The sequence below is a fragment of the Oscarella lobularis genome, chromosome 5 (genome assembly GCF_947507565.1).
Source record: "Oscarella lobularis chromosome 5, ooOscLobu1.1, whole genome shotgun sequence".
Taxonomy (NCBI): domain Eukaryota; kingdom Metazoa; phylum Porifera; class Homoscleromorpha; order Homosclerophorida; family Oscarellidae; genus Oscarella; species Oscarella lobularis.
The window spans coordinates 630353-652005 of NC_089179.1; the positions used below are offsets into that span (position 1 = coordinate 630353).

The 21653-nt window shown below is 47.4% G+C and overlaps 9 protein-coding genes across 12 annotated transcripts; 4 read left to right on the top strand and 5 right to left on the bottom strand.

Moving 5' to 3' along the window:
• Positions 1 to 39: 39 nt before the first annotated feature.
• Positions 40 to 1841, bottom strand: LOC136187041 (mevalonate kinase-like). Its single transcript, XM_065974553.1, is given in 9 exon segments — positions 40 to 324; positions 371 to 524; positions 571 to 608; positions 660 to 744; positions 795 to 930; positions 932 to 1279; positions 1332 to 1491; positions 1549 to 1699; positions 1756 to 1841. Coding segments are annotated over 9 exon segments (1260 nt in total). The 5' UTR covers positions 1828 to 1841; the 3' UTR covers positions 40 to 208.
• Positions 1842 to 1871: 30 nt separating this feature from the next.
• Positions 1872 to 3152, bottom strand: LOC136187046 (cell cycle checkpoint protein RAD1-like). The gene is made up of 7 exons (XM_065974558.1): positions 2965 to 3152; positions 2758 to 2913; positions 2600 to 2691; positions 2440 to 2551; positions 2273 to 2395; positions 2013 to 2222; positions 1872 to 1958 (listed from the first exon to the last, which is right to left on the bottom strand). The coding sequence occupies exons 1-7, from the start codon at positions 3079 to 3081 to the stop codon at positions 1923 to 1925; spliced, it is 846 nt and encodes a 281-aa protein (XP_065830630.1). The 5' UTR covers positions 3082 to 3152; the 3' UTR covers positions 1872 to 1922.
• LOC136187033 (NADPH--cytochrome P450 reductase-like) lies at positions 3104 to 6031 on the top strand. The gene is made up of 16 exons (XM_065974542.1): positions 3104 to 3286; positions 3338 to 3380; positions 3433 to 3561; positions 3616 to 3765; positions 3820 to 3944; positions 4003 to 4092; positions 4144 to 4242; positions 4299 to 4415; positions 4470 to 4588; positions 4645 to 4826; positions 4873 to 5022; positions 5079 to 5190; positions 5243 to 5395; positions 5446 to 5582; positions 5639 to 5730; positions 5785 to 6031. The coding sequence occupies exons 1-16, from the start codon at positions 3129 to 3131 to the stop codon at positions 5927 to 5929; spliced, it is 2001 nt and encodes a 666-aa protein (XP_065830614.1). The 5' UTR covers positions 3104 to 3128; the 3' UTR covers positions 5930 to 6031.
• LOC136187030 (SMC5-SMC6 complex localization factor protein 1-like) lies at positions 5955 to 9374 on the bottom strand. The gene is made up of 16 exons (XM_065974540.1): positions 9224 to 9374; positions 9091 to 9169; positions 8833 to 9044; positions 8599 to 8781; positions 8418 to 8543; positions 8298 to 8363; positions 8111 to 8239; positions 7857 to 8050; positions 7779 to 7802; positions 7511 to 7724; positions 7177 to 7461; positions 7025 to 7119; positions 6908 to 6966; positions 6663 to 6859; positions 6491 to 6602; positions 5955 to 6423 (listed from the first exon to the last, which is right to left on the bottom strand). The coding sequence occupies exons 1-16, from the start codon at positions 9341 to 9343 to the stop codon at positions 5972 to 5974; spliced, it is 2547 nt and encodes an 848-aa protein (XP_065830612.1). The 5' UTR covers positions 9344 to 9374; the 3' UTR covers positions 5955 to 5971.
• Positions 9375 to 9424: 50 nt separating this feature from the next.
• Positions 9425 to 10119, top strand: LOC136187323 (transmembrane protein 223-like). Its single transcript, XM_065974902.1, has 3 exons — positions 9425 to 9634; positions 9686 to 9762; positions 9808 to 10119. Exons 1-3 carry the CDS (start codon positions 9425 to 9427, stop codon positions 10055 to 10057), a joined length of 537 nt encoding a protein of 178 aa, XP_065830974.1. The 3' UTR covers positions 10058 to 10119.
• Positions 10000 to 14475, bottom strand: LOC136187036 (flavin-containing monooxygenase 5-like). Of its 3 annotated transcripts, XM_065974548.1 has the most exons (9): positions 14342 to 14475; positions 13929 to 14290; positions 13637 to 13879; positions 11843 to 12110; positions 11652 to 11777; positions 11484 to 11586; positions 11219 to 11425; positions 10522 to 11166; positions 10000 to 10470 (listed from the first exon to the last, which is right to left on the bottom strand). In XM_065974548.1, the coding sequence occupies exons 4-9, from the start codon at positions 12052 to 12054 to the stop codon at positions 10135 to 10137; spliced, it is 1629 nt and encodes a 542-aa protein (XP_065830620.1). In that variant the 5' UTR covers positions 12055 to 12110; positions 13637 to 13879; positions 13929 to 14290; positions 14342 to 14475; the 3' UTR covers positions 10000 to 10134. The 3 variants fall into 3 exon arrangements, with proteins under 3 accessions (XP_065830620.1, XP_065830619.1, XP_065830618.1); XM_065974547.1 differs by lacking the exons at positions 13637 to 13879; positions 13929 to 14290; positions 14342 to 14475 and adding an exon at positions 12872 to 13388; XM_065974546.1 differs by lacking the exons at positions 13637 to 13879; positions 13929 to 14290; positions 14342 to 14475 and adding an exon at positions 12157 to 13388.
• Positions 12717 to 15592, top strand: LOC136187039 (tubulin-specific chaperone E-like). 2 transcript variants are annotated; one of them, XM_065974552.1, is made up of 17 exons: positions 12719 to 13171; positions 13235 to 13319; positions 13420 to 13578; positions 13642 to 13727; positions 13782 to 13884; positions 13950 to 14046; positions 14109 to 14185; positions 14251 to 14349; positions 14408 to 14463; positions 14528 to 14592; positions 14638 to 14713; positions 14769 to 14842; positions 14892 to 15018; positions 15070 to 15135; positions 15194 to 15253; positions 15308 to 15399; positions 15445 to 15592. In XM_065974552.1, exons 1-17 carry the CDS (start codon positions 13090 to 13092, stop codon positions 15532 to 15534), a joined length of 1494 nt encoding a protein of 497 aa, XP_065830624.1. In that variant the 5' UTR covers positions 12719 to 13089; the 3' UTR covers positions 15535 to 15592. The 2 variants fall into 2 exon arrangements, with proteins under 2 accessions (XP_065830623.1, XP_065830624.1); XM_065974551.1 differs by having other exon boundaries at positions 12717 to 13171; positions 15194 to 15399.
• LOC136187034 (splicing factor, suppressor of white-apricot homolog) lies at positions 15474 to 18140 on the bottom strand. The gene is made up of 7 exons (XM_065974543.1): positions 17917 to 18140; positions 17714 to 17868; positions 17468 to 17649; positions 16956 to 17422; positions 16059 to 16705; positions 15895 to 16006; positions 15474 to 15848 (listed from the first exon to the last, which is right to left on the bottom strand). Exons 1-7 carry the CDS (start codon positions 18093 to 18095, stop codon positions 15617 to 15619), a joined length of 1974 nt encoding a protein of 657 aa, XP_065830615.1. The 5' UTR covers positions 18096 to 18140; the 3' UTR covers positions 15474 to 15616.
• Positions 18141 to 18145: 5 nt separating this feature from the next.
• Positions 18146 to 20525, top strand: LOC136187038 (leucine-rich repeat-containing protein 74A-like). Its single transcript, XM_065974550.1, has 13 exons — positions 18146 to 18208; positions 18260 to 18458; positions 18516 to 18688; positions 18741 to 18848; positions 18902 to 18995; positions 19046 to 19095; positions 19147 to 19228; positions 19277 to 19362; positions 19421 to 19536; positions 19595 to 19673; positions 19727 to 19822; positions 19876 to 20204; positions 20266 to 20525. The coding sequence occupies exons 1-13, from the start codon at positions 18164 to 18166 to the stop codon at positions 20393 to 20395; spliced, it is 1587 nt and encodes a 528-aa protein (XP_065830622.1). The 5' UTR covers positions 18146 to 18163; the 3' UTR covers positions 20396 to 20525.
• The last annotated feature ends 1128 nt before the right edge of the window (positions 20526 to 21653 follow it).

Consider the following 21653-nt stretch of genomic DNA (forward strand, 5'->3'; position numbering starts at 1 on the left):
CAATCAACGTCAGTTTCATCTGCGCGAAGGAACGTTCGCTCAAATATTCGCTCTCGACGTCAAAGAGTCGAAAGACGTCATTGAGAGCAGATACACACAGTGACACGCACAGAAAACAGCGTAGCAAACGCTCCAGGGAATGCCCTGCTTCCGCGGAGTTTATTAATTGTTTGTTCTATTTCCAAGAGACACAAATAAATCGTGTCATCTACTGGCAGTCGTCGTCCGAGTGGCAAGCCACTCCTGCTCCTCCGACCGTAGTTTTCCAGCAGGAATAGCCTTCTTTTTGCAAAGCGTCTACGACGTCTTTATACGTATTAAATCCTAAAATCAATGATTGCGGATAGTGGACGAGAAACATGTGACCTACCAGGCCTTGGAAATCCTAAAACGCAGCCCCCTCCGCCTGCACCCGTCAATTTGGCGTGAACTCCGAACTGGTTCAACAAGTGACAGACTCGATTCACAGACGAATGGCTAACTCCCATAGCTTGTAAAAGACACTGATTGATGTCAACTAAATCCTAAAAAACAATACGGTAATGTCAACTGAACCTTCTAGTCTCTTACCTCAATTTCATTGTACAAAGTATCCTCCTCGTCAGCATCTACAAATAAGAATAATACTAAGAAAGAAATTAGTTAAGTGTAACAAATACCGTTCTTTAGCTGTTCTAGACTTGATTGGAATTGTAATGTCAAATCGCCAACGGCATCCATGATGTGTGAAAAAAGAACAGGAAACTAAAGATATACCATTCAAATTGTGACTCGGTCAATTACACAGCATCAACCTTCTCGCACTTCCGTTTCACACCGGAAACCAATTTCTTGGTGCTTCGAGCGACTTTGGTATATACAACAAGAATTTTCAAGGCGGGCAATCTGTCCAAATAAACTATGCATATACAGTTAACTATATGTACCGTGCCTTTTAAGTGGGACCATTGATCCTTTGGTGTACGCAATAGTTCCACCAAAACTACTTATTGAATTATCGATTCCCGACGGATTTCCGTGAATGAGCTTTTCTCCTTCGAATGCCCACTCATTGATCAATTGCAGGTCTTCGGAACTATAGCCAAACGATCTTCCGCCTCCACCGCCGAATTGATCAGGAATTGAAGACAACTGCTTAGCCGCAACGGCGAGAGGAGTCACGCGGTGCGAACGAGTCAAAAAGCCGGCCGCCAAACAGACGGAAAAAGCGGCAGAAGAGCCAAGACCGGCAGCAAATGGAAACTGCGATAAAATTCGAACCCGAAGCGACGGAAAAGACCTAAATAGAGTTCAAAATTTAGAAGGTGCCGATAAACGACTGTCGTCTACACCTCGCCTTTTTCTCGTAGCACACGGCGCCGAAAAGATAAAGAAAGACGAGAGCGGCCAAATCTTGAATTTCCTGAATTTCGACGTCGTCTGAAATGCCGCACGTTTTCTTCAGCGCCGCCATCTGATCGTGCGACGGCGCGCAAGGAGACGCAGCCGATCCTAAAGCGAGAGAAACCGAAATATTTGACGCCTTGCCTATAACTGTGTCTTACGTACCGATTCCGCTTGCAACGAGCGGCTCTAGATCAGCGATTTTCCATCGCTTGCTAAAGGCCACGTCGCTCATTTGGATTTCAACGACGTCTTCGTCGTCGAGCGGCTCGATCTGCGCAAACATGCGCAAATCGAGACTTGCAGCCAAAGCCGTCTGCGAGAGATCGAAGTAGATGCAAGCAATCTCTTGCAACGGCTATACTGCTGTACCTTTCCATAGACGACAGCGTGCTCGCCAGTCAGAATTACTTTCCCCGGAGCCGAGACGACGAGCGAACGCATCTTCTAGCTAGTCACGTGAAAAAAAGATACGGGTGCATGTGCTAATTCCCATTGATTTAATGGAGTAAATAAAATACGCTACTCTGTCGATTTTCTTACTCTTCCTCCGATAAAACCATATCTGGAACACACTACAATTCATCTATAGGGATCAGAACAAGGACACTCGCCAGGTTTCATCTTACCAAGTATTCGACGAAACATACAGATCCGTCTTCGTTTTGAATCAAGTACTGCATCGAGAGAAAGCCTCGCGTATCCATTCGAATTGATACTTTAGATGCAAGTGCCAACGCTTTGATAGAGGGCTTGATCAGAGCAAATTTAAACCGATTGGCTTGTGTCTGCTGCGAATCGAATGACTCCATCATATCCGAGTCCTTCGGTATTTCAAACTAAACTAAATCAATGATTCTAAAATAGCAAAAAGTAGACGCGTACTCACGTGAATGAGGCCTACAATTCCAAAGGTGGTAACTCTGAAATAGGGAGCATCAGGCGAGATCATTATTTCCACAACACTACTAGTCCCATCCAATTCAAAAAAGATCTCGCGCAAACCCTCAGCCTTGCGCAAAATCAATAATAGAAAAAAACGCTATGACGTCATACCTTTACAATCGCCTTATTGACAACATTAGCTGAACAAAAGTCAAAATCCAGAGTTTCAATTGGTTCCTCGGTTCGAATGCTGCAGTCAATTAGCACGCCGCTTTCTTCAATGCTGAGATTCCAGAATATAGCCACCCCGTCTCGTCTCCGGAAAACTTACAGTATCATCAATGGGGATCCATAGCCATTGTAAGCCATTCTGACTGCAGTGCGTTGAGTCGAATCCTTCGTGCTGAACATGCTAAGGCATTCCTAATTAAAAAGTTTTTTTTAATTTTTAAAAAAAAATTAATTTATTTTTAATTTTTTGACGCTCACTAGCAAAGCGGAAAGATTGATTCCGAACGTCGTTCCCTCGTCGTCGAAGGTGAAGTCTTCAAATATAGATGCCTGGATGAAGGCGTTTGCCTGCAAGCACTTGGCGTCTTCTACGGTCACTTTCAAGCCGTCGCTGCTCAGAAAACAGGTTGCTGACTAGAAATAAATAAATTGTGTGCGTGGATATGCGTCGCCTTTCTGACTCACGTCTTTGAAATGAATCGCTTTTAGAAGCGTGTGCAGCGCCTTCACACTTTCTAGCTTAGCCGAAAATAGCGGCTTTTCATCGTCTTCTTGAGATTCTCGCAGTAGACGCGCCGCCATTCGCGAAGTTGTCAAGCACGCTAACACTGTGCAGCAGGACCTCAGCAATGCAGAACGACGCGTCGAGCGAACCGTGGATAGGACCGCTCGACATTGCCGTGGTTTTGGTCGTAGTGGCCTTGATACTCTGGTATCGACGCTGGAAGAAGCGCGTGGGCTCACCAGACGTCGTTTTGGATTTGCGCTTCAAGACGAAGAGCAGCAGGTAAGTCGGCCGGAGGCGGCAAGGCATCTCCTTACGACGTGACGTACGTAGCGCCATCTCGGATCGAAGTATCGTTAGCAAAATGAAAGCGGGGGTATTAGAATGATCTACGAGTCGTCGCGATGTGATCTGACGCCTGTGTGCAGAACAAAAACATGGTTATACTGTACGGATCCCAAACGGGTACGGCCGAGGAATTTGCAGGCCGATTGGCGAAGGACGCTCAGCGCTACGGGCTTCGGGCGATGGCAATTGATCCAGAGGATTATGACTTGGTCAGGGTTCCCCCGCGCACGCATTCTTCTTTATCGACTCCCCTCGTCTCATAGGAGGAATTAGATCGGTTGAAAGAGATTGACAATTGTATCGTCGTCCTTTGCATGGCCACGTACGGAGAGGGCGATCCGACTGACAATGCTCAAGATTTCCATGAGTGGCTCAAGAGCACAGATGCGGATTTGCAAGGTCTTCGATTTGCTGTAAGAGTGAAAAATCGACTGTACTCCGATTTTCACATTTTTTTGCTACTCCAGGTTTTTGGGCTGGGCAATAAGACGTATGAACACTACAACTCTATGGCCCGGTTCTTTGACAAACGGATGGAAGAGCTTGGGGCAGAGAGAGTATTTGAACGAGGGGAGGGCGACGATGATGCAAAGCAAGTCAACGAACCCCTATAGAATACCGACTCGCCTCATCTCGTTCTTCTGCTGCAGCATCGAGGAAGATTTTGTGACTTGGAAGGAGAAATTGTGGCCATCTCTTTGTGAACAATTCGGTCTAGAACAAACGGGAGGAGACCAAAGGTACCATATGAATTGTCAGCCTACTTTGATGCTTGACGAATCGTTTCTTAGCATTCGAGATTTTCGACTGCAGCTGTGCAATGAAGGAGAGCGAGACAAAGTTTTTACCGGAGAAATATCTCGCTTCAAGTCCTACGAAACGCAAAAGCCGTGCGTGAGACAGAGGTAGGCAGAAGATACTCACGTTTAACGGCCATCTCTTCCAGACCTTTCGATGCCAAAAATCCCTTCATGGCTCCAATCGTAGTGAACCGAGAACTGCACACAGGCGGGAGTCGTTCGTGCATGCACATAGAGCTCGACATCACTGGGTCAAAAATGCGGTAATAATAAATAATAATAATAATAATAAGTAGTATACCTGATTCTTTTTCAAGATACAATGCTGGCGATCACGTGGCCATTTTTCCAACCAATAGCGCCGAAATTGTGCAACGATACGCCGACCTCCTCGGTTTCGATCCCGATCAAGCCTTTTCTCTTATCAACGTTGACGGTCAGCTAAACAAAAAAAAGAAGCAAGGGCACGCTTCACTTTTTTTCTTTGCACAGAGCAAGCAAATAAGAAGCATCCTTTTCCGTGTCCGTGCTCATTCCGCACGGCTCTCCTTCACTACGTCGACATCACCAGTACGCCGCACACTCACGTTCTCAAGGAATTAGCCGAGTATGCAGCAGATTCAAGTGAGAGGGACTTCCTCAACAAATTGACTTCTCCGACCGAAGAAGGAAAAGTAGGTCGACTCTCCGCACGTTTTCCCCCTCCACTTTTCTTCTCAGCATCAATACAACGAGTGGATAGTCAAAGACCATCGAACTCTAATAGACGTCTTGGAGGATCTGCCTTCGTTTCGTCCTCCCATAGACCACGTGCTCGAGTTGCTGCCTCGCCTCCAATGCCGCTATTATTCCATATCGTCGTCCCCGAAGGCAAAAAATACATCCGAAGACTTTTCCTGCAAAAATATGTGCTAAATTAAATTTAGATGTATCCCACGCGAATTCACGTCACCGCCGTTTTAGTGGACTACCAAACTAGGATCGGTCGTCACGTGGATGGCGTGGCTACCGCCTGGCTTGCACCCAAGAAACCAAACGGTACGTGTTTTCGCGGAAAAACGCGTTTTCTTCTTCTCATCGTCCGTCGTAGAAAATCGTCCGCCACGTGTTCCCATTTACGTCAGAAAATCGAATTTCCGGCTTCCTGTGAGATCCATATCTCCTATTGTTATGATTGGGCCTGGCACGGGGCTTGCGCCCTTTCGAGGATTCATACAAGATAGGAAAATGACGTCCGAAAGCGGTTGGTCTTATTTGAAACGCTCCGTTGTCTACCCATTCGTTTCTTTTCAGGAAAACGTATAGGCGACACTGTTCTCTATTTCGGATGCCGTAAGGAGGCGGAAGACTTTCTCTACAAAGAAGAATTAGAAGGATTCGTCGCTGACAAAACGTTGTCAGCGTTGCACGCGGCCTTTTCAAGAGATCAGGTACAGTACGCTGTACGACGAAAATTCTAAACACGACCCTTCCTTTTCTTTTTCAGCCTCAAAAAGTCTATGTTACGCACCTAATGGAAAATAATAAGCAAGAGCTATGGAACATTTTGGACAATGGGGGTCACGTTTACATTTGCGGGTCAGTAAGGCGATACTTTTAAAATTTTGCAACGCTTACTTCCACACGGCGTAGGGATGCTCGAAATATGGCGAAAGACGTTCACAGCATCCTCGTGAAAGTCGTAGAAGAGTGCGGGCAAATGAAGCACGCCCAAGCGGAAGACTACATCAAGAAACTTCAAACGAGAGGCCGCTACTCGGCTGACGTTTGGAGCTGAACACAGTACAATAGATAAACACGTCTTCCATTAGTTTTGAAATCAGAAAACACTGGCCATTGCTGCCATGCTTTTCAAATAAATGTTCACTACGGGCGGTAAGGGGCTCTCTGTTTTCATCAATGCGCTCAAGTGAGCGTGAAAGGTCTCCAAAAAGTCGCTCGTGTACTCAATGAATCGTATGTCTACTGCCGATAAACCGGCCGGTGTGATCAGCTGGTGCTCGATGTAGGAGGTGAATTCGCGCGCGACTAGAAACGCGTAAAGGGAGCACGCTTCGGCCGGAAAAACGCAGCCGAGAGAAGAATAGTCCGCCGGAGTAGGAGCGAAGCGCGATTCTGGGAAGGAGCGTACGAATACCTGAGACGTCGTGACTTCTTCCGAGACCGAATTCCCATCGTCCCATTCGTCGAAGAGCTGTCGGACGGCGTCCGTCGACGCGACATCACGCGGACTTTTACCAGCATTTGTCAGCAAGCAAAGAAGCGATTTTCCTGCACGACAAATGATACGAAATTCGTGTGAGCGGAAAGACGTGGGGGGGGGGGGGGGGGGGGGTACCTCCGCGACTCAAAAGCAATCGCGCTGCCTCTATTTTCCCATTCGATGCGGCATCATGAAGAGGCGTCGTCCCGTCGTGACTCGACGGCGAAAGATACAGAACCTGAGCTGACTAAAAACGAAGAAGAAAAAAATGAGAAGAAACGACGCGCGACGAGGCGCCCCTTCCTACGTTGAATGTCAATGTCGACGTCGTCGTTCCGTACTTCATGAGCTCTTTCATGCACGCGGTATCCCCCCGAGAGGCCACTTCGTGAAGAGGAGTCCATCCGGCGTGATCAGCCGAATTGGGGTTGGTTCCAAGCGCGAGACACTCGCGCACCGCTTCGACGTCTCCCTTGATGCAGTAGACTTGCAGCGGAGTCTCGCCTGCGCATCAAATCGCAAAAAATAGACCAAAAACACATTTCAGCTTGCCTTTTAAATTTCTCTTGTTCCAATTTTTGTGCTTCTTTTGCGATTGACTGAGCAAATTTCTAAAACCAGTGCGTAAATATTTACATATAATATATACTGTACATGTAAATTTCTTACACTGAGACTTCTGTCAATCTACTAGACGATTTATTTTCTGACGTCACTTTTGCAACGCTATCAACGTTGGGAATTAAAAACAAATGTCGATTCATCTATATAGCGAATGTGAGTTGTAGTGCTGAACGAGAGAAATTCAAGCGTTTTTTTACCACGTGCTCAAGATCGTTTTTCATTTCTTCTTTTGAAGGCTTCATTGACGCGTATCTGTCCAACAGAAAACGACAGATTTTAAATGCGAGCCACGCCGGTTTAATTGATTGAAGAAGACGAATCGTGACGCCGCCGCAATTTTTCGTCGATTTGATAGCCAAAGCAAATTCCCAGGCAAGAGATTCGGATCTCTGGCCAATTAGCGATTTTGACGCAGAGTCAGACGCATTTATACACTTGGCTATTCTCAGAACGATTTCCAGCAAATTCTGCGTCAAAAGTACCTGCAAGAACGTCATCACACAGTCAAAGACGTTCGCCAAGAAAAATCACCTCATTGCAAGCGGAATCCAGAATCAGCTTTATCAATTCTTGCACTTTGGTATTCGCATGGGGAAGTCGTTCTTTTACCCAAATAAGCTGCCATAGCAACGTCTGTTGCAAATGCTGCGTTTCTTCGCTTTCCTTCAACGCGTGGTCAAAGTCTTGCATCACCAAAGCAGCAAAAAATTCAACAAATTTCATCGCCGACGATACGACGACGTCGCTAAAGAAGCACACGTATAAAAACGCTTTGATTAAATACTCTCGATTGACGTACGTAGAAGAAGATGACACAATTGACCTGAAGAAAAGAGAATAGAAAAAATTTTCTACTATCAACCCACTCCCTCCCTACTTTATGGATTCAATTACTGTCGTCCAAGCCTGAGCTGCGACGTCGAAAAGGGAAAGACTATTCCTTCCTTGATTACGACCGAGGCTCTGAAGATAGGAGAATCGCATGTAAGCGGATTTCCACGGTGGATGCAGCGATAGAACGCGGCGAAGGGCGTAGTATATATTCTGGGCCCCGTCGAAGTCGACGGAATCCTGCGCAAAGGAATGAATCAATTCAATTCAACACTTTTTCCTTGACGTTAGCCTCCACACCGAAAGCAATTCCTTGACGATGTCGCCAAGTGATTCGGGCGGCGGAAAACAAGGCAGAGAATGCACAACCTGCAGCAGTGTTTCGGCATCAGCGAATTGATTCATTTGCTTTCTTGTCGAAACGGAAACCTGCAAAACGAAGAAGTTCCTCGCGAGTCGTCAATGCGCACTAAAAAAGGAATAATACCTCTGGGCCTTTGCGAGAAGACAATTGAACGTGCGAATCGAAGGGCATCTCAACGCGACGTCGTTTCTGTGACAAACGTTATTTGTTGCAATGCATGGTTAATTAAATGTCTCCACTGACCTTCGCTGACCAGCAGAAGTTTTCTGAGGTAACCATTGACAATTCCATGACTTCACCGCTGTCAAGTGTAACAGCGTCAACGTTTTCAGAAGGCATTTCAAATTCCTTAGTATCAGGCAAAGAGTCCTAAAAACGCGCGGTCACGTAATTTGGGTCTCATGGAAACCGCGAGGGCACTTACACTAATCAAGTATTGAATCATATACTCTGGCTTCAGAACTAGAACGAACTTTGGCATGTCCTTGCCAATGCCACAATCATCAGCATCTGCAAACACGTGTGTAACGGAGTTCCTTTCCACGAACTCGGCCAGAGAAGATGAATCCGTTTTCAAAAAAACGACGGCGCCACCACATTCCAACAGCCTAGAGAGAAGAAAAGATTAGATACCTAAAACTTGCACGAAAAATTATTTCTTTTTGTAATCTTTGCCCTTCTTTTTTGTCGCGACGGCGACTTTCCAATCGCTAAAGGGTCTCCGTTTCTTCCATCGATTCGCTGCCGATTCATATGACGTCAAATGTTTGGAATCGTCACATCTACGGCTCCAGCAATAATTCGCCTCTTCCGTCCAACGTCCGGCTTTTGCGCTGTCGCGCACGAATTCCGCCGTCAAAACCCAAATTCCTGATTAGCAAATTAATTTCCGGGCTATAAAGGGAAAATGGCGAACCCGATGCGCAACCGAGCAGATATTTCTCTAATCGGCCCGGCGATTTGCTCACGACGTGCGTGCATCTTCGGTTAAAAGACTAACGACGACAAAAGGATAAGGCGGCGGCGAATCTTCGACTTAGATAGCCTACCGGATCATCGATGTACGTTGCGCCCAATTTTGTGATGCTGGAGGCGAGAGATCGACGCGTCGCGTCGTCGAAACCGGACAGCTGAAATCGACGGCCTGTTTCACGGCTTTTACTGAGCATCGAGCCGTCGTCGAGGGATTTTTTTGCGCAAACCGCGTGCGAGTGGCCGAGTGCGCGCGCGCACACCTTTGTTTAATATTTATGTTGGTGGTTTTGAGGCGTTTTCTGACCGATCGAAATTCCACGCTTCTATTGTACGAGCACGATCGAAGTCGTTTCTTTCGTCTCGTCGGTTTGGCGTCGTTGAGCCAGCTCGGCTTTTGGTTCTACACGTCTCACTTGATTGCGACGGAATTGCGACCGTGGAACAGGCAAAAAGATGCCGCCAAGAAGACGCTGGCTCCGCTCAAGGTACGAACTCATAAATCTGACGTTTGCGAGAGTGTTCGATCTTGCTTCTAGTGGAGGATGGGGCTTGCAGCGGCTTCTGCATCGGCTGGCGTCTTGATCGCTGCATCTGGTCTCCTCTACGCGCACAGGTGAGACGTTCGCCGCCTCCTACATCCTCTTACCTACTGCTGTAGGAGCGTCAAGCGATTGGAAGCGGTCGCAGGGAGATCCGCTCTCCGATTGACGACGCACGGATTTCTCACGCGACCTCTGCACGTTTCTGTTAGAGACATACGAATTCGCGGCGGCGAATCATCTCGTCAGCAGCTCACGATCAAAGTCAAGGGAAAACTTTTCTTTTATCTGCTCGACACGAGCCAAGGCCAAATCGCAAATAGAAGACTGTTGAACGATATAATTGCCAGCCAAAGAGTATGGTCATAACATTTCTTTCTAATATCTAGATAGAAGCACAAAGTTCAAATAAATAAATAAAAGAGAGTAAAGATCTGGGATCGATTTCAGTAGAATACCAAACAGCATAGGCTGAGCACGATGACGAGAACGGCAAAGCAGCAAAAGACGGAAGCCCATCCACGATCGACCGCGTCTCGCCTCTTCAAACGCTTATCCACTCTTCTCGTTCGAGTAGACATAGTGACGTTATCGAAGGCGTTCATAATAGCGTCTCGAGCGCCCGTCCACGCACCGTGTCCGGTCAATCGATACTGAGCCGGCACGCACGGTCCAAAATAGCAGCGAACGGCCAACTTGAAATCGGCGAAGAGAAGTCGAAGCAGATTCGGTCGAACGCCCACGAGAGCAGCCAATTCGTCCATAATAACAACATAGTCGACCTGGAGAGGAAAAGATAAGGCGCAATAGAAATAGAAATACTTTCCCATCACCTGCATCGTGTGTCGACGACTGTCGCGATAGCGACGTTTAATTTCGCGTCTCTTGACGTAAACGTCTCGTTCCATCGTCTCCTTCGACGGCAACCGGCAGTGTCCGGTAAAGACGCGACACGCCCAGCGAGCCTGCATCTCGGAAATGGGATTGACGGCGCCGAGCGGCTGAAAAAAGCCGACGAAGCCGATCGAAGGCGGAAGCGTCGGCGAAAAGACGTACTTGTACAAATTGATCTCGTTGTCGCGACACGCAAAGAGACGCTCGTCGAAAAACGAAAATGTGACGTCATAACCGGTGGCGTAGACGATGGCGTCGACGTCGACGACGACGCTCGAGTCGTCGAACTCGACGTCGCGTTCGTAAATCGAACGAACGTTCGACTTGACGACGATGGAACCGGTCGCTATGCGACCGAGCAACTCGTCGCTCATCGTCGGATGACTCGAGGCGAAGTCGTGATCGGGTTCGAGACCGAATACGTGCGACGCGTGCGATCGTCGAAGGCTCCACTCGGAGAGAAAACGTCGTATTCGATAGGGAATGTTCTGGACGACGCGACTATTGCCAATCATGTCGAGGGGAATGCCGTGGGAGCCGAATTTGGGAACGATCCAAGCGCCACTTCGCGTGCTCAAATAAACCTGAAACGATAAAACGATGACGATAAACGATCGTCGTCACAGCGTCTCTTGCCTTCTTGCAGTGTCGACTCAGCTCGACGGCAATGTCGGCGCCCGAGTTTCCCAAGCCGACTATTAGAACTGTTTTGCCAGCAAATTGCGTCCACTTGCGGTAAGCGTGACTATGCAATTGATTGCCTTTGAATAGGTCCATGCCGTGAAATCGGGGCCGGTTCGGCTTCCAGTGATGCCCGCTGCAAACTAAGACTTTATCAAAGATCTGAATAATTGAAAATTGGGATATTATTCGGCGAGTGTCTCTCGGACGCGTCTCTCGCCTCTTCCTTCGTCTCTCCCGTCTTCGTGTTCGACCATTTCACCGTCCACCGACTCGAGTCGGGTGCCGCCGCCGGCTCGATCTTATCGACTCGCGCATTGAATCTAAATAAAAACGACGAGAATGTAACGTACGTCATCCCGCGCGCCGCAAACTTCTCCCGCCTAACCTGATTCTCTCCATCAATTTGAATTGCTTGGCATACATTTGATAGTACTCGTGCACGAGCGTGTGATGCATGTACGGCGGAAAAGAGGCGGGCATGCAGAAATCGCTGTAGGACATCATTTCCTTGCTATAAGCGGAGCACAAAATAAAATCTCGCAAAAAAAAGAAATTGAATCAAAAAATATAGCAAACCTCGTATTGATAACGGTCGACCAGTAGACGCTCCCGTGCGACGATTCATCGTCGTCGTCGTCGTCGTCGTCGTTATATCTCCACAATCCGCCGATATCGGATTGCTGCTCGAAACAGACCGGATGCAAGCCGTCGTCGAGGCAGCACTTGATTGAGGCTAGCCCGCTGGCGCCGGCACCAATGACGGCAACGGTGAGCGGCGGAGCGTTCATGAACGAAACGCAAGACTTTTACAGAGTCAACTGCTGATGCTGCTGCAGTAGCATCCCTATTATATACATTTATCTATGGGATCAAGGAAGAATGCGGTGCACCCTGAGGGATGTTTTTATTAATCGCGTCTTAGTAACGTCAAGGGGTCTGGGTGGAATCCCGCGACTTGGTTTCGGGGGGCGTAAGTGGCGCGCCTCTCCCTGTGGTTCCGCTCATAAATGAATCGGACCACCGTGCGAGAGGCGGTGAGGGGCGGCGGCGGCGACGGCGGTCAAGGTATCGACGGACCTGTTTGCATATAAGTCTGCTCGAAAGTTCGGTATCTCGGTCTCCACAATTGGGGGAGGGCCACCGTTATCAAAAATCGATTCCAAATTTAGAATCGATTCCGTACGTTGAATTTCCTATTTGAACGTCGACGGCTTGGCAACGAACAAACATTGAAATTCCCGCCTCCGCCCGAACTACCGGGAGTTATAAGTAGAGCGGAAACAGTAAGATAATAACTCGACTTTTCCTCCGAGGGGTGTCTATTACATCATTTCAAAGCTCCGCCTCTCTGACATCAAAAACTGCCGACTAAAGAGAGCGTTCTAAGGCTACGACTACAAATGATTGCGCTGCCGTGCCCAATAAGGAAACGCTGCTTTGGCTTGCCACGTGGGCAGCGTCGCCGAGTCCGCCCACCCACGCCGACGCCGCGCGCCGCCCACACGGGCTGCTACGTTCCCTATGCGTTCGCAATATAAAGATGAGATAGTGTAAATTGCACGCACGAGGGAAGACAAACTCGTTTTCTGATTGGGATTCGTCTACCTGAGCGTTCCGTTTGTTTTCCGTTGCGGTGTGGCAAATTCCAAGACGATCGTAACGAATCATGGGATCGCGTCACCTGGTTGGCCACGTGATCTAGACCCTTCATCTCCGTCGTACGCCGGAGTTTTGTACGTGAACAGGGAGGAAAATTTTTGTGCAAACTTCTGAGGAGTCTCTGCTAACGCGCGTTAGGAACGGTCGACCTTGATTCGCGAAAAATGAACCCGCTCGGAAAACGAATAACGTGCGACGGATTCGTCGGAACGATTCGCTACGTGGGCCAAGTGCCACCCAATTCGGGTAGGTGCACACTGAAACGCGCCACATCAGGAGAGTCCCTCCGCGATTTGTTGACTCGCTCAGGAGATTGGCTTGGAATCGAATGGGACGACCCGTCGCGCGGAAAACACGACGGAACGCACGAGGGGGTCAAATACTTCAACTGCAGGTGGCCAACGCAGCCAACGCACAGTAGAGTATAGTACACTGACTGGCCATCGGCCAATGCAGACTACTAGAGCACGCATGTACCTACCCGCCTACTTTAGATACGACCCCAGGGCAGCGTCTTTTGTACGACCCAAAAAAGTGCAATACGGCTGTACGGTACCAGAAGCGATTTGCGAGCGCTACGGGCCGCCGCCGCCGCCGCCGCCGTCTTCGAGTGGGGATGGGGTTGCAGACGTAATGGGCGTTTATGAGGACAGGTATGCGGGAGACTCTCTACAGGGGTGACATATATGTATACGTACATTTTCCACTTACCGTAGTCGTTTCCTCGCTCGTCTCGAGGAGGTCGGTCTTTGTCGATTGGGCGTCGCCGAGTGCGGTGACGAGATTGCTGCCTCGATTCCGAGTAGGTGTTTCTCGTGCAACGTGTACGTTCCGGTCGTAGGACGTATGTAAAAAGGTGTGACGTCTTTGGATTTGTCCGACAATTTGATTTCGAGTTGGTCGACGGTGGCGGGCGTCGCGAGTCAGCTGGCCGATCGACTAACGACTCTCCAGCTGAGGTGAACTCGCATTAGCATTCGTATGTAATAGTAGCGTCACTTACGTCGTCGATATGTGCAAACAGTGGCAATTGCATTGAGTCGTTTGATTCGGTTCGCGACTCGACTTTTCCCGGCGTCAAGGTATTGTTTTTGAACCGAATGAAACTTGAGTGGAACGAGGTCGGCGATTGGTTTCCTGCTTTTCTCCCTGCGATATCTAATCGGTCTCTCTGCCTTGTCAGGTGGTCGCCATCTTGAGAATGTTTCCGCTCGCAGAAGAGGTCCACGTCTGCTGGAATGCAATCACGACGATCGACGCGTAAGCGCGCTGCTGTTGCCGCATAGGGGATACTGATACTCTATGCACTTTACATTCCGCAACAGAAGCGAGTGGCACGCGCTCGCCAACTTGCGATTACTGAATCTAGAGAAAAATTCTCTCAGAGACTGGGCACAAATTATGAAACTCTCTTGCCTGTCTCGGTAAAGATCTCATCTAGCGATCCTCAGTCGGTTCACGTCTACTGTATATTGGCTGTAGGCTTGAAACACTAATTGTCAGTGGAAATTTTCTGGAGTCTATCAGTTTTTCAGGGGGTAATAAATTATGGGGGGGGGGGGGGGGGGGGGTAGCCTGACTCGGCGCAACCGTGATCTATAGATGACGACAGTGTGCATTTTCCTACGTTGAAATCGCTGTCTCTCAACGACAATAAAATAGCGGAGGTACGAGTTGGGATTTTTATCGGCTTCAATACGCATTTGCCTTAGTGGGATTCGGTGAACAGCCTAAGCAAGTTGAAAACTCTAAGGGAGCTAAAATTTAAAGGAAACCCGTGTCTAAGAGGTTCAAAGCACCGCGCTCTCGCTCTCTATGAGTTGATAGGGTCGAATTCTTATAGGAGAACAGGAAGAAGACGCTAGATTCTTACTAATTGCTCGCCTTCCTAACGTGCAGCGACTAAATGGAAGTCCGGTAAGTGCAACAAACGTAAGATCCTAACCTAAGACGCCAGCCTCGGTAGGTATCGGCTAAAGAAAGGCAATTGGCTGAACGTTACTACATAAAAAGGTTCGCGAAAGACCGAATTCGGCTTGCCAATCCAGCCGAATTCTGTCGACTTCACCCGCGATACGATTCGCTTATCAAAGGCAAGTATTTGCCCCTGAAATCGAGCATGCATACGACGTACGTATGTTTAGAACACGGGGAGCCAATAGCGAGTCAAACAGAACCGCCAACTGGGGTTTTAAAGGACACTTTGCTGTGTAATGCACCACGCCGTCACATTTGTATTTTTCGGATTCTCTACCTACTCTTGCTAAGGTCTCACGTTGGAATGCCCGGAAGATTTAACAAAGAAGACATTCACAAAGAAGCTTCCTAGTATCGCGAAAAAAAGTTGCTTTATTCTATACATCTACCGTTGTTTCTACCCAGGCACAATGACCTTACTGAAACTCAAGGCTTTCTTAGGCAGATTGTATAGAATTAACGCAACGGAACAGATTGTATCTTATAGGGATCAAAAGGTGAGCGAGGGTCGGTATAATTTCTAATCAAATTTCCGTCCGTAGCTGGGAAGAGAATACGAATTGAAAGAAGATCAAAGAACGCTGTCTTTCTATTCAATTCAATCTGGAGACACTATTCTCCTTAGGTGGTAATGTTCAGATGGTTAGCGCCCTCGTTTAGATTAAGGACAAATAAAAGAAAAAGAAAAAGCGTGCTATAGTATACTACGTTGGATTACTTATCTTTATCGGCCTCCTTGTCCCGTCTTCTGTGCTTCTGTTTCTTATGGTGATGGTGATGGCGATGACGACGGTGATGATGGCGATGGTGACGATGACGGTGCCGGTCCCTGTCGGGCGACGAATTCGATGAACGGCGCCGGCGACGGCTTTTACGCGGAGAAGACGACGACGATGACGACGAAGCGGCGCCTACGCTAGACCTAGAACGTTCTCTCGATCTCGATCTAGATATAATGACAATTAAATAGTTATTATAGAAGACGTTAAGACCTTCGGTCGCGTTTTCCATTTCTGTCCTTTTTAGCTTGATCCTCTTTGAGTTTAGCTGCAAATAACGCCGCTTTTCTTTTTCTCTCCTGTCTAATCCTCTCTTCTTGAAATTCTGGATAGATAAAAACTGACTTTCTCTACTATATATCTATATCGTGACGTACGTGTACTTTTGTCTCCTCCGTCTATGCAATAGCCGCCTTCTTTTACAATGATTTCTTTGATGGGTTCAATCACTTCCTCCTCCTCCTCCTCCTCCTCTTCCTTTTCTTTTGCCGTTTCTGCTCCGCTTCTCGCAACGACAGACGGTCTCACCGCAGTCACTCGTATCACTTCAATTTTTTTCGCGTCTGCTGGTTTTGGAGCGGCGACTTTGACTTTTGCTGATTGAACGAGATGTTCCGGTTTCGCCGATTTCACTTTCATCTGTCGCTTCAGCTCCTGCTTCTTCCACTCGTAATATCCATTATAGGCGTGCGTTGAATTGAGAAAGGCGAATCGCGGATCTCCTTTCTGCGCAACGACACTCTCAAAACTGCCCCCATTCCTCACAACGTATTGCGCCAATTTGTCAATGACAGCCTGAACGTCACTGGGAGGCGGTGGACGAATCGATGACATCGCATTCAGATCCTGACCAGCAAAGTCGTCGCCCGTAACAGAGGTGTCGGTGGAATGCCACGGCGCAAGCGAAGGGGTCGTCAATAGAGGCGTGGATTGAGGAACATCGGTGGGTGGACGTTGGAAATAGGCGGCGGACGCTGGTGGAACTCTTCTCTCTTGCGAGACGAAATACGGCTTGGAAGCGTCACTAAAAGAACACAGATACCAAATTATTTCTAGTCACTTATTTCTAAATTCAAATCTACGTTGACGTGAATGCAATAAATGTTACCCAATTGGTTTACCCGTATCTATAGAAGAAAATGGAGAGGCGCGCAAAGCCAAACTCCCCAAGACCTTCCCTGCGTGTCGTCACCTATATGCAGCTGCGAAATCGAATAAACCAGACCAAACAACACGTGACCTAAATATAAAACGGCGCACGGACAATTGTGTACCTTGAATAGGAGGACATCGGTTTCAGGACGCCAGACGACTTGGTGTCGCTAAATTTCGGAGACTGGCGAGACTCGGACAGTTTGAGCGTCACTGGAGCTAAAGCACTCAACATCGGAGCCTTTTTGGTAGAGATGCCGACGTCAGGATCGTCGTCGTTGTGGGGAGATTTTCGCTTGGCAAATAAACTTGGATGAAGACTGTATTCGTCATCGTCGTCATCTTCGCTGCTCTTATGGCTGCTATTCTCTGCTGCGTTATCCTTTGGCTGTACTGGCGTATAAGTGCCGTTCTTGATAGACTGCATCAAGTGTTTGTAGTAGGCGTTCAGCGGACTTCCAAACGAAAGAAAGTCGAACTGAGGATTGGACGCCTGCTTTGCCTTGATCATTATCTCCATCTGAGCGCCTTGTCCGCTCACAAACGCAGCCGTCTTCTCTATGATGGAGTGCACTTTCATAGACGGTGGCTGAAAAGACGCTCAATACGTATCTCCAGGGAAATATTTATGTACCAATTGGGTATGATCAGGAATGAGAAAACCGTGTGGCACTTGGTATGGCTCCATTTCGTCGTCGTCTTCTTCGTCGTCTTCTTCTTCGTCGTGTGGTCGTTGAATTGCTCTTTCGTCTCTCTTGACCTCTTCGTAGTCAAATCCGACTGCTCGATATCCCGCGTAAGATCGTCCCTCGGTTTCTACGAGAGGGAGAGCCCCCATTGGGGGATCCGATGGGGAGATTGCGAATATCGTGTCGTTTGCCTTGGCGTTCTTCCTCGTCGCTCGCTTCGGCGTCTCTTAGGTCTCGTTCTCGTTCTTCGTCGCACAATCGCTCGATTTCGTCCTTCTCTTCGCGCTCGAACGGACCCTCCATAGCGAACTCGCTTTCGTCTGTCAGTTGAGCTCGCACATCGTACCTAACAATTTAAAAACTTATAATCGTACATAAGAGAAGCCAAGCGGACCTTGATATGAGAAGATCGTTGTCCCCGTTCCATGGAATGAGCATTTGTTCCGCTTCTTGGGCCTTTTCGTCGTCTCGAAAAAGCTTGCAAGCGTACCCAAATACAAGGAGGTCTTCGTCGGGCATTTCGCGTCCGCTGCGACCTTTCCGGAATCTCCTAGTGTCCAGAATTGTCGTCATATTTATCGAATGTTTTTCCGCCCCGCATACGGGCACCGTTTCGTCTTGACGACGCTGTGGGTGTGGTGATGGCAACAGAAGTAGCGACACAAAGTCAGAAGGCACTTGATCACGTACAGTGGAGTCGCAGACAACCGCGCAATTCTCATATATCTGATTCGTAGCCGATCGAGGTCACATTCGAAGACGGCGTCGCGTCTCGCGAAGCCGATTCGGCGAGAACGTCAGCAACCGATCTCGTCGCACCGGAAGAGAACGGGGAGGGAGACAGCGGAGAGAACGAGAAAGAGGAAGAAAAAGAAAGCGAAAAAGAGCAAGATGTTGGGAGCGAAGAAGAGTGGGACACCGACTTGGAAATCGACGGTAGTAAATAAACAATAGCAGTCAAAAGAATCCAATCGATTCCTTTTCGCTCTATAGAAAAAAAGGAAGACTATGACGTCACCGGTCGAAAAGTCTACCTGGAGCAGTGCTCGCTTTTGGGAATTGTTCCGGCGAGCTATTTTCTTCAACGAATGCAAAATACAGAGATTGATATGAAGCACAGAGGACTCGGACCGAAGGGAGCCAAGGCGCTGTCTGTTGCCTTAGTTGTGAGATGCACGGACCTAAAGCCATACGATATAATAGATATGCGTTTTTTAGAGCAATACGAGTGTTCTAAAATTAAATTTGAGTGACAATTGGCTGGATGCTGAAGGGGGCATGGCTGTATCAAATATGTTGAAAGAAAATTGCTATGTGTCACATTTGGTACGTCAATTCTTACTCAGAACTTCTACTTTGTATACGTTGTTATGTACCAGGATGTTTCATTTGATAAACTTGGGTTAGGAGGAGGCATTGCTATGGCTGAAACGTTGCAGAATAATATGAATATCACTTACTGCAATTTAGCAGGTAAACGAATTACTGTATGTTACGCGCTCTCTATATTTTGTTTTTACTAGGTAATGAACTTTCTGATAAAACAGCTGAACCGTTTGCAGAAGCAATCAAAGTAGAAACCGATTAAAATACTGAATACATTTTCTAGGGATTTTTTATACAGGTTAATTATAAGATTCGAGAGCTGAATCTTAGTCACAATAAACTGGGAGAGCCAGCAGGCTTGGTCTTAGGACCGGCAATAGGTTGCTTAGCAAGCACAGCCATTACACGGTAGTCATACCTGATGCTAGGTGAAAACGAATCGCTGCATCATTTGGACTTGAGTTGGAACTATTTCAGACGAAAAGGAGCCGTTGCCATAGCTCTCGGTCTCAAAGTAAGGCTCCCAATCCTTCTTCTATAAGCACGCGTAAAATTCCGCTTCAACTTTACAGAATAACCAAGTTTTACGTAGCCTAAATTTGGCTTACAATGGTTTTGGAAACGAGGGAGCTTTAGCTGCTGGAGAGGCTTTGAAAGTCAATACAACGCTTACTGAGTTGGATCTCAGGTAACGAAGTACGCAGTACACCATATACTCTCTAGCTGAAACCTCTCTCGCCGCGCAGCAACAATAGAATATCGGCTGATGGCGCTCTGCTGTTAGCCAAAGCTCTAGAGGTCAATGAGACATTGAAAATATTAAAAGTACTAATTTATCAATATAAAATATGAGTTTACCTGATCGGATGGGTATCTAGCTTGGTCAAAATCCTCTTGAATCAAATGGTATGATGGCCATACTACGCGCTGTACAAAAAAATCCCAATTGCTCATTAGAAGAGCTTGGTTTCACGGTATAATCATCTTTCTACTAAGTATTTGGTATGTACATACGCTCATATTCTAGGATATAACTATAAGTGAAGACGTTGCCAAAATAATTGAAGAGTTGAAGGAAAGTCGTCCCGGATTGCGAATCGTTCACGGCGGTTTAGGAGGACTGAGCAAGGCAAAGCCGAGGCAAGACCCGATGATTGTTCTCAAGCACTACATAGAGGAGAGAAACTTGCGTCTTGTCGACTTCTTCAATCAAGTTGACAAGGACAAAAGTCTGTCCGTTTCTCCCGGAGAATTTCGGACGGGTCTCAAAAAGGCGAACGTTCCGTTGAAAGACTGGGAAATCAGTCAGCTTATATCGATGCTCGATAAGGATAACGACGGCGAAATCGATTTCAGGTAAAATATGTCCAATTTGATCTCGTTCCGCTTTCATCTATATACCTACTGTATAACGCAGCGAGCTTGTCGAGGGAGCGCACTACGCGACAGAAGAGCTAAGAGAGCAAAAGCGAATGGAAGAGACGGCTGAAAAGGCGAAACAAAGGGTCTTAGCTAGTAGTAGTTCAACCTTCGTTGCCAGCAAGTAGACAGTACCACAACAAACTTGTATGTATCTGTAATAGACGAAGGCACTATCACTTTCTACTGCAAGGGGTTTTTTGATCCCCAGCTGGGTGGCACTATACATAACGCATTGCATTACGTTGCTTTCAGTTACATTTTCAGCGCTCTTATGCCAACGTTTCTATCCCCCAGTTCACAGATCGTTGTGACAAGCCGATGGAGAAGAGTGATTTGCCCGAGGTAGCCTACGTTAATTATTGCGCACGTGGGTAAGATTTAAAGTTCTCTACACTACTGTACTAGATCGCGAACGAAACGCCCTCGTTTCCTATGGTTCTGATGTGCGAGGGGCGAAGCGTAAACGTTTCCGCTCAAACTAACGAGCAGAAAACGCTAACGTTTTTCTCCTATCTTATATACACGTCTACCGCTGCCACTTGGAAAACAGTCACCCTAGCCGTTCTAAGCGTACTAGCTTTAGTGCTCAACAGCATCGTTATTGCGTGGAGATGCCGTGGGCGCAACCGACGGACAAATCACTCGATTCTCGCTATCAATTTGGCTCTGTCTGACATTCTTATAGCAGTGACCAGCTGCCTTCGCATTGCAGCGACAATGACAGCGAACAGCTGGTGTCAAACAGGAAACATGCTTTCAGCGTGGTTATGCGATGTTGCGTTTCATATTGGAGATGCAGCAAGTATAACGTCCGTTACTTTTCTATTCACAATTGCGTTGTTTGGATTCAAAGAAATTGTTGGATACTGTGGCAAGAGGAGGGAAACATCAAAATGCACTGTACTTAGCGTTGTAGTTCTTCAGTGGACAATAGCAATTGTTTCAACTTTTGGATTGCATCATCCTGGTTTAACTTGGAACAAAAACCATTCGGTGAACTGGATGAACTGCGGAATGTTCGTTGTACTCCCATACAACAAAATTCAAGTAAAAACGGGATTTGTGAAGACTTTGGGATCTCTACTTATAATTTTCGTCGGAGCATTTCTCTATTTTAGAATTCTTTTTGTCGCTCGAAAAAGGAAGATAACAGATCAAAACATCAGATTTCGATTGCTCAATTTAGTTGTTGTATCGGGAGCGTTGGGTCTGCTCCTCATAGCATGGGGTCTTTATGTGCTTGCCAATGCCAACAGGGATTACACGACGTTAGGAAAAAACAAATCATTTCTTCTAGTTTTTCAAACAGTTGGGCTTTTGCTGCCAATACTAGCAGTGCTAAATCCTTTCCTGTACACTTTTGTGACTAAAGCGTCTTTGGAG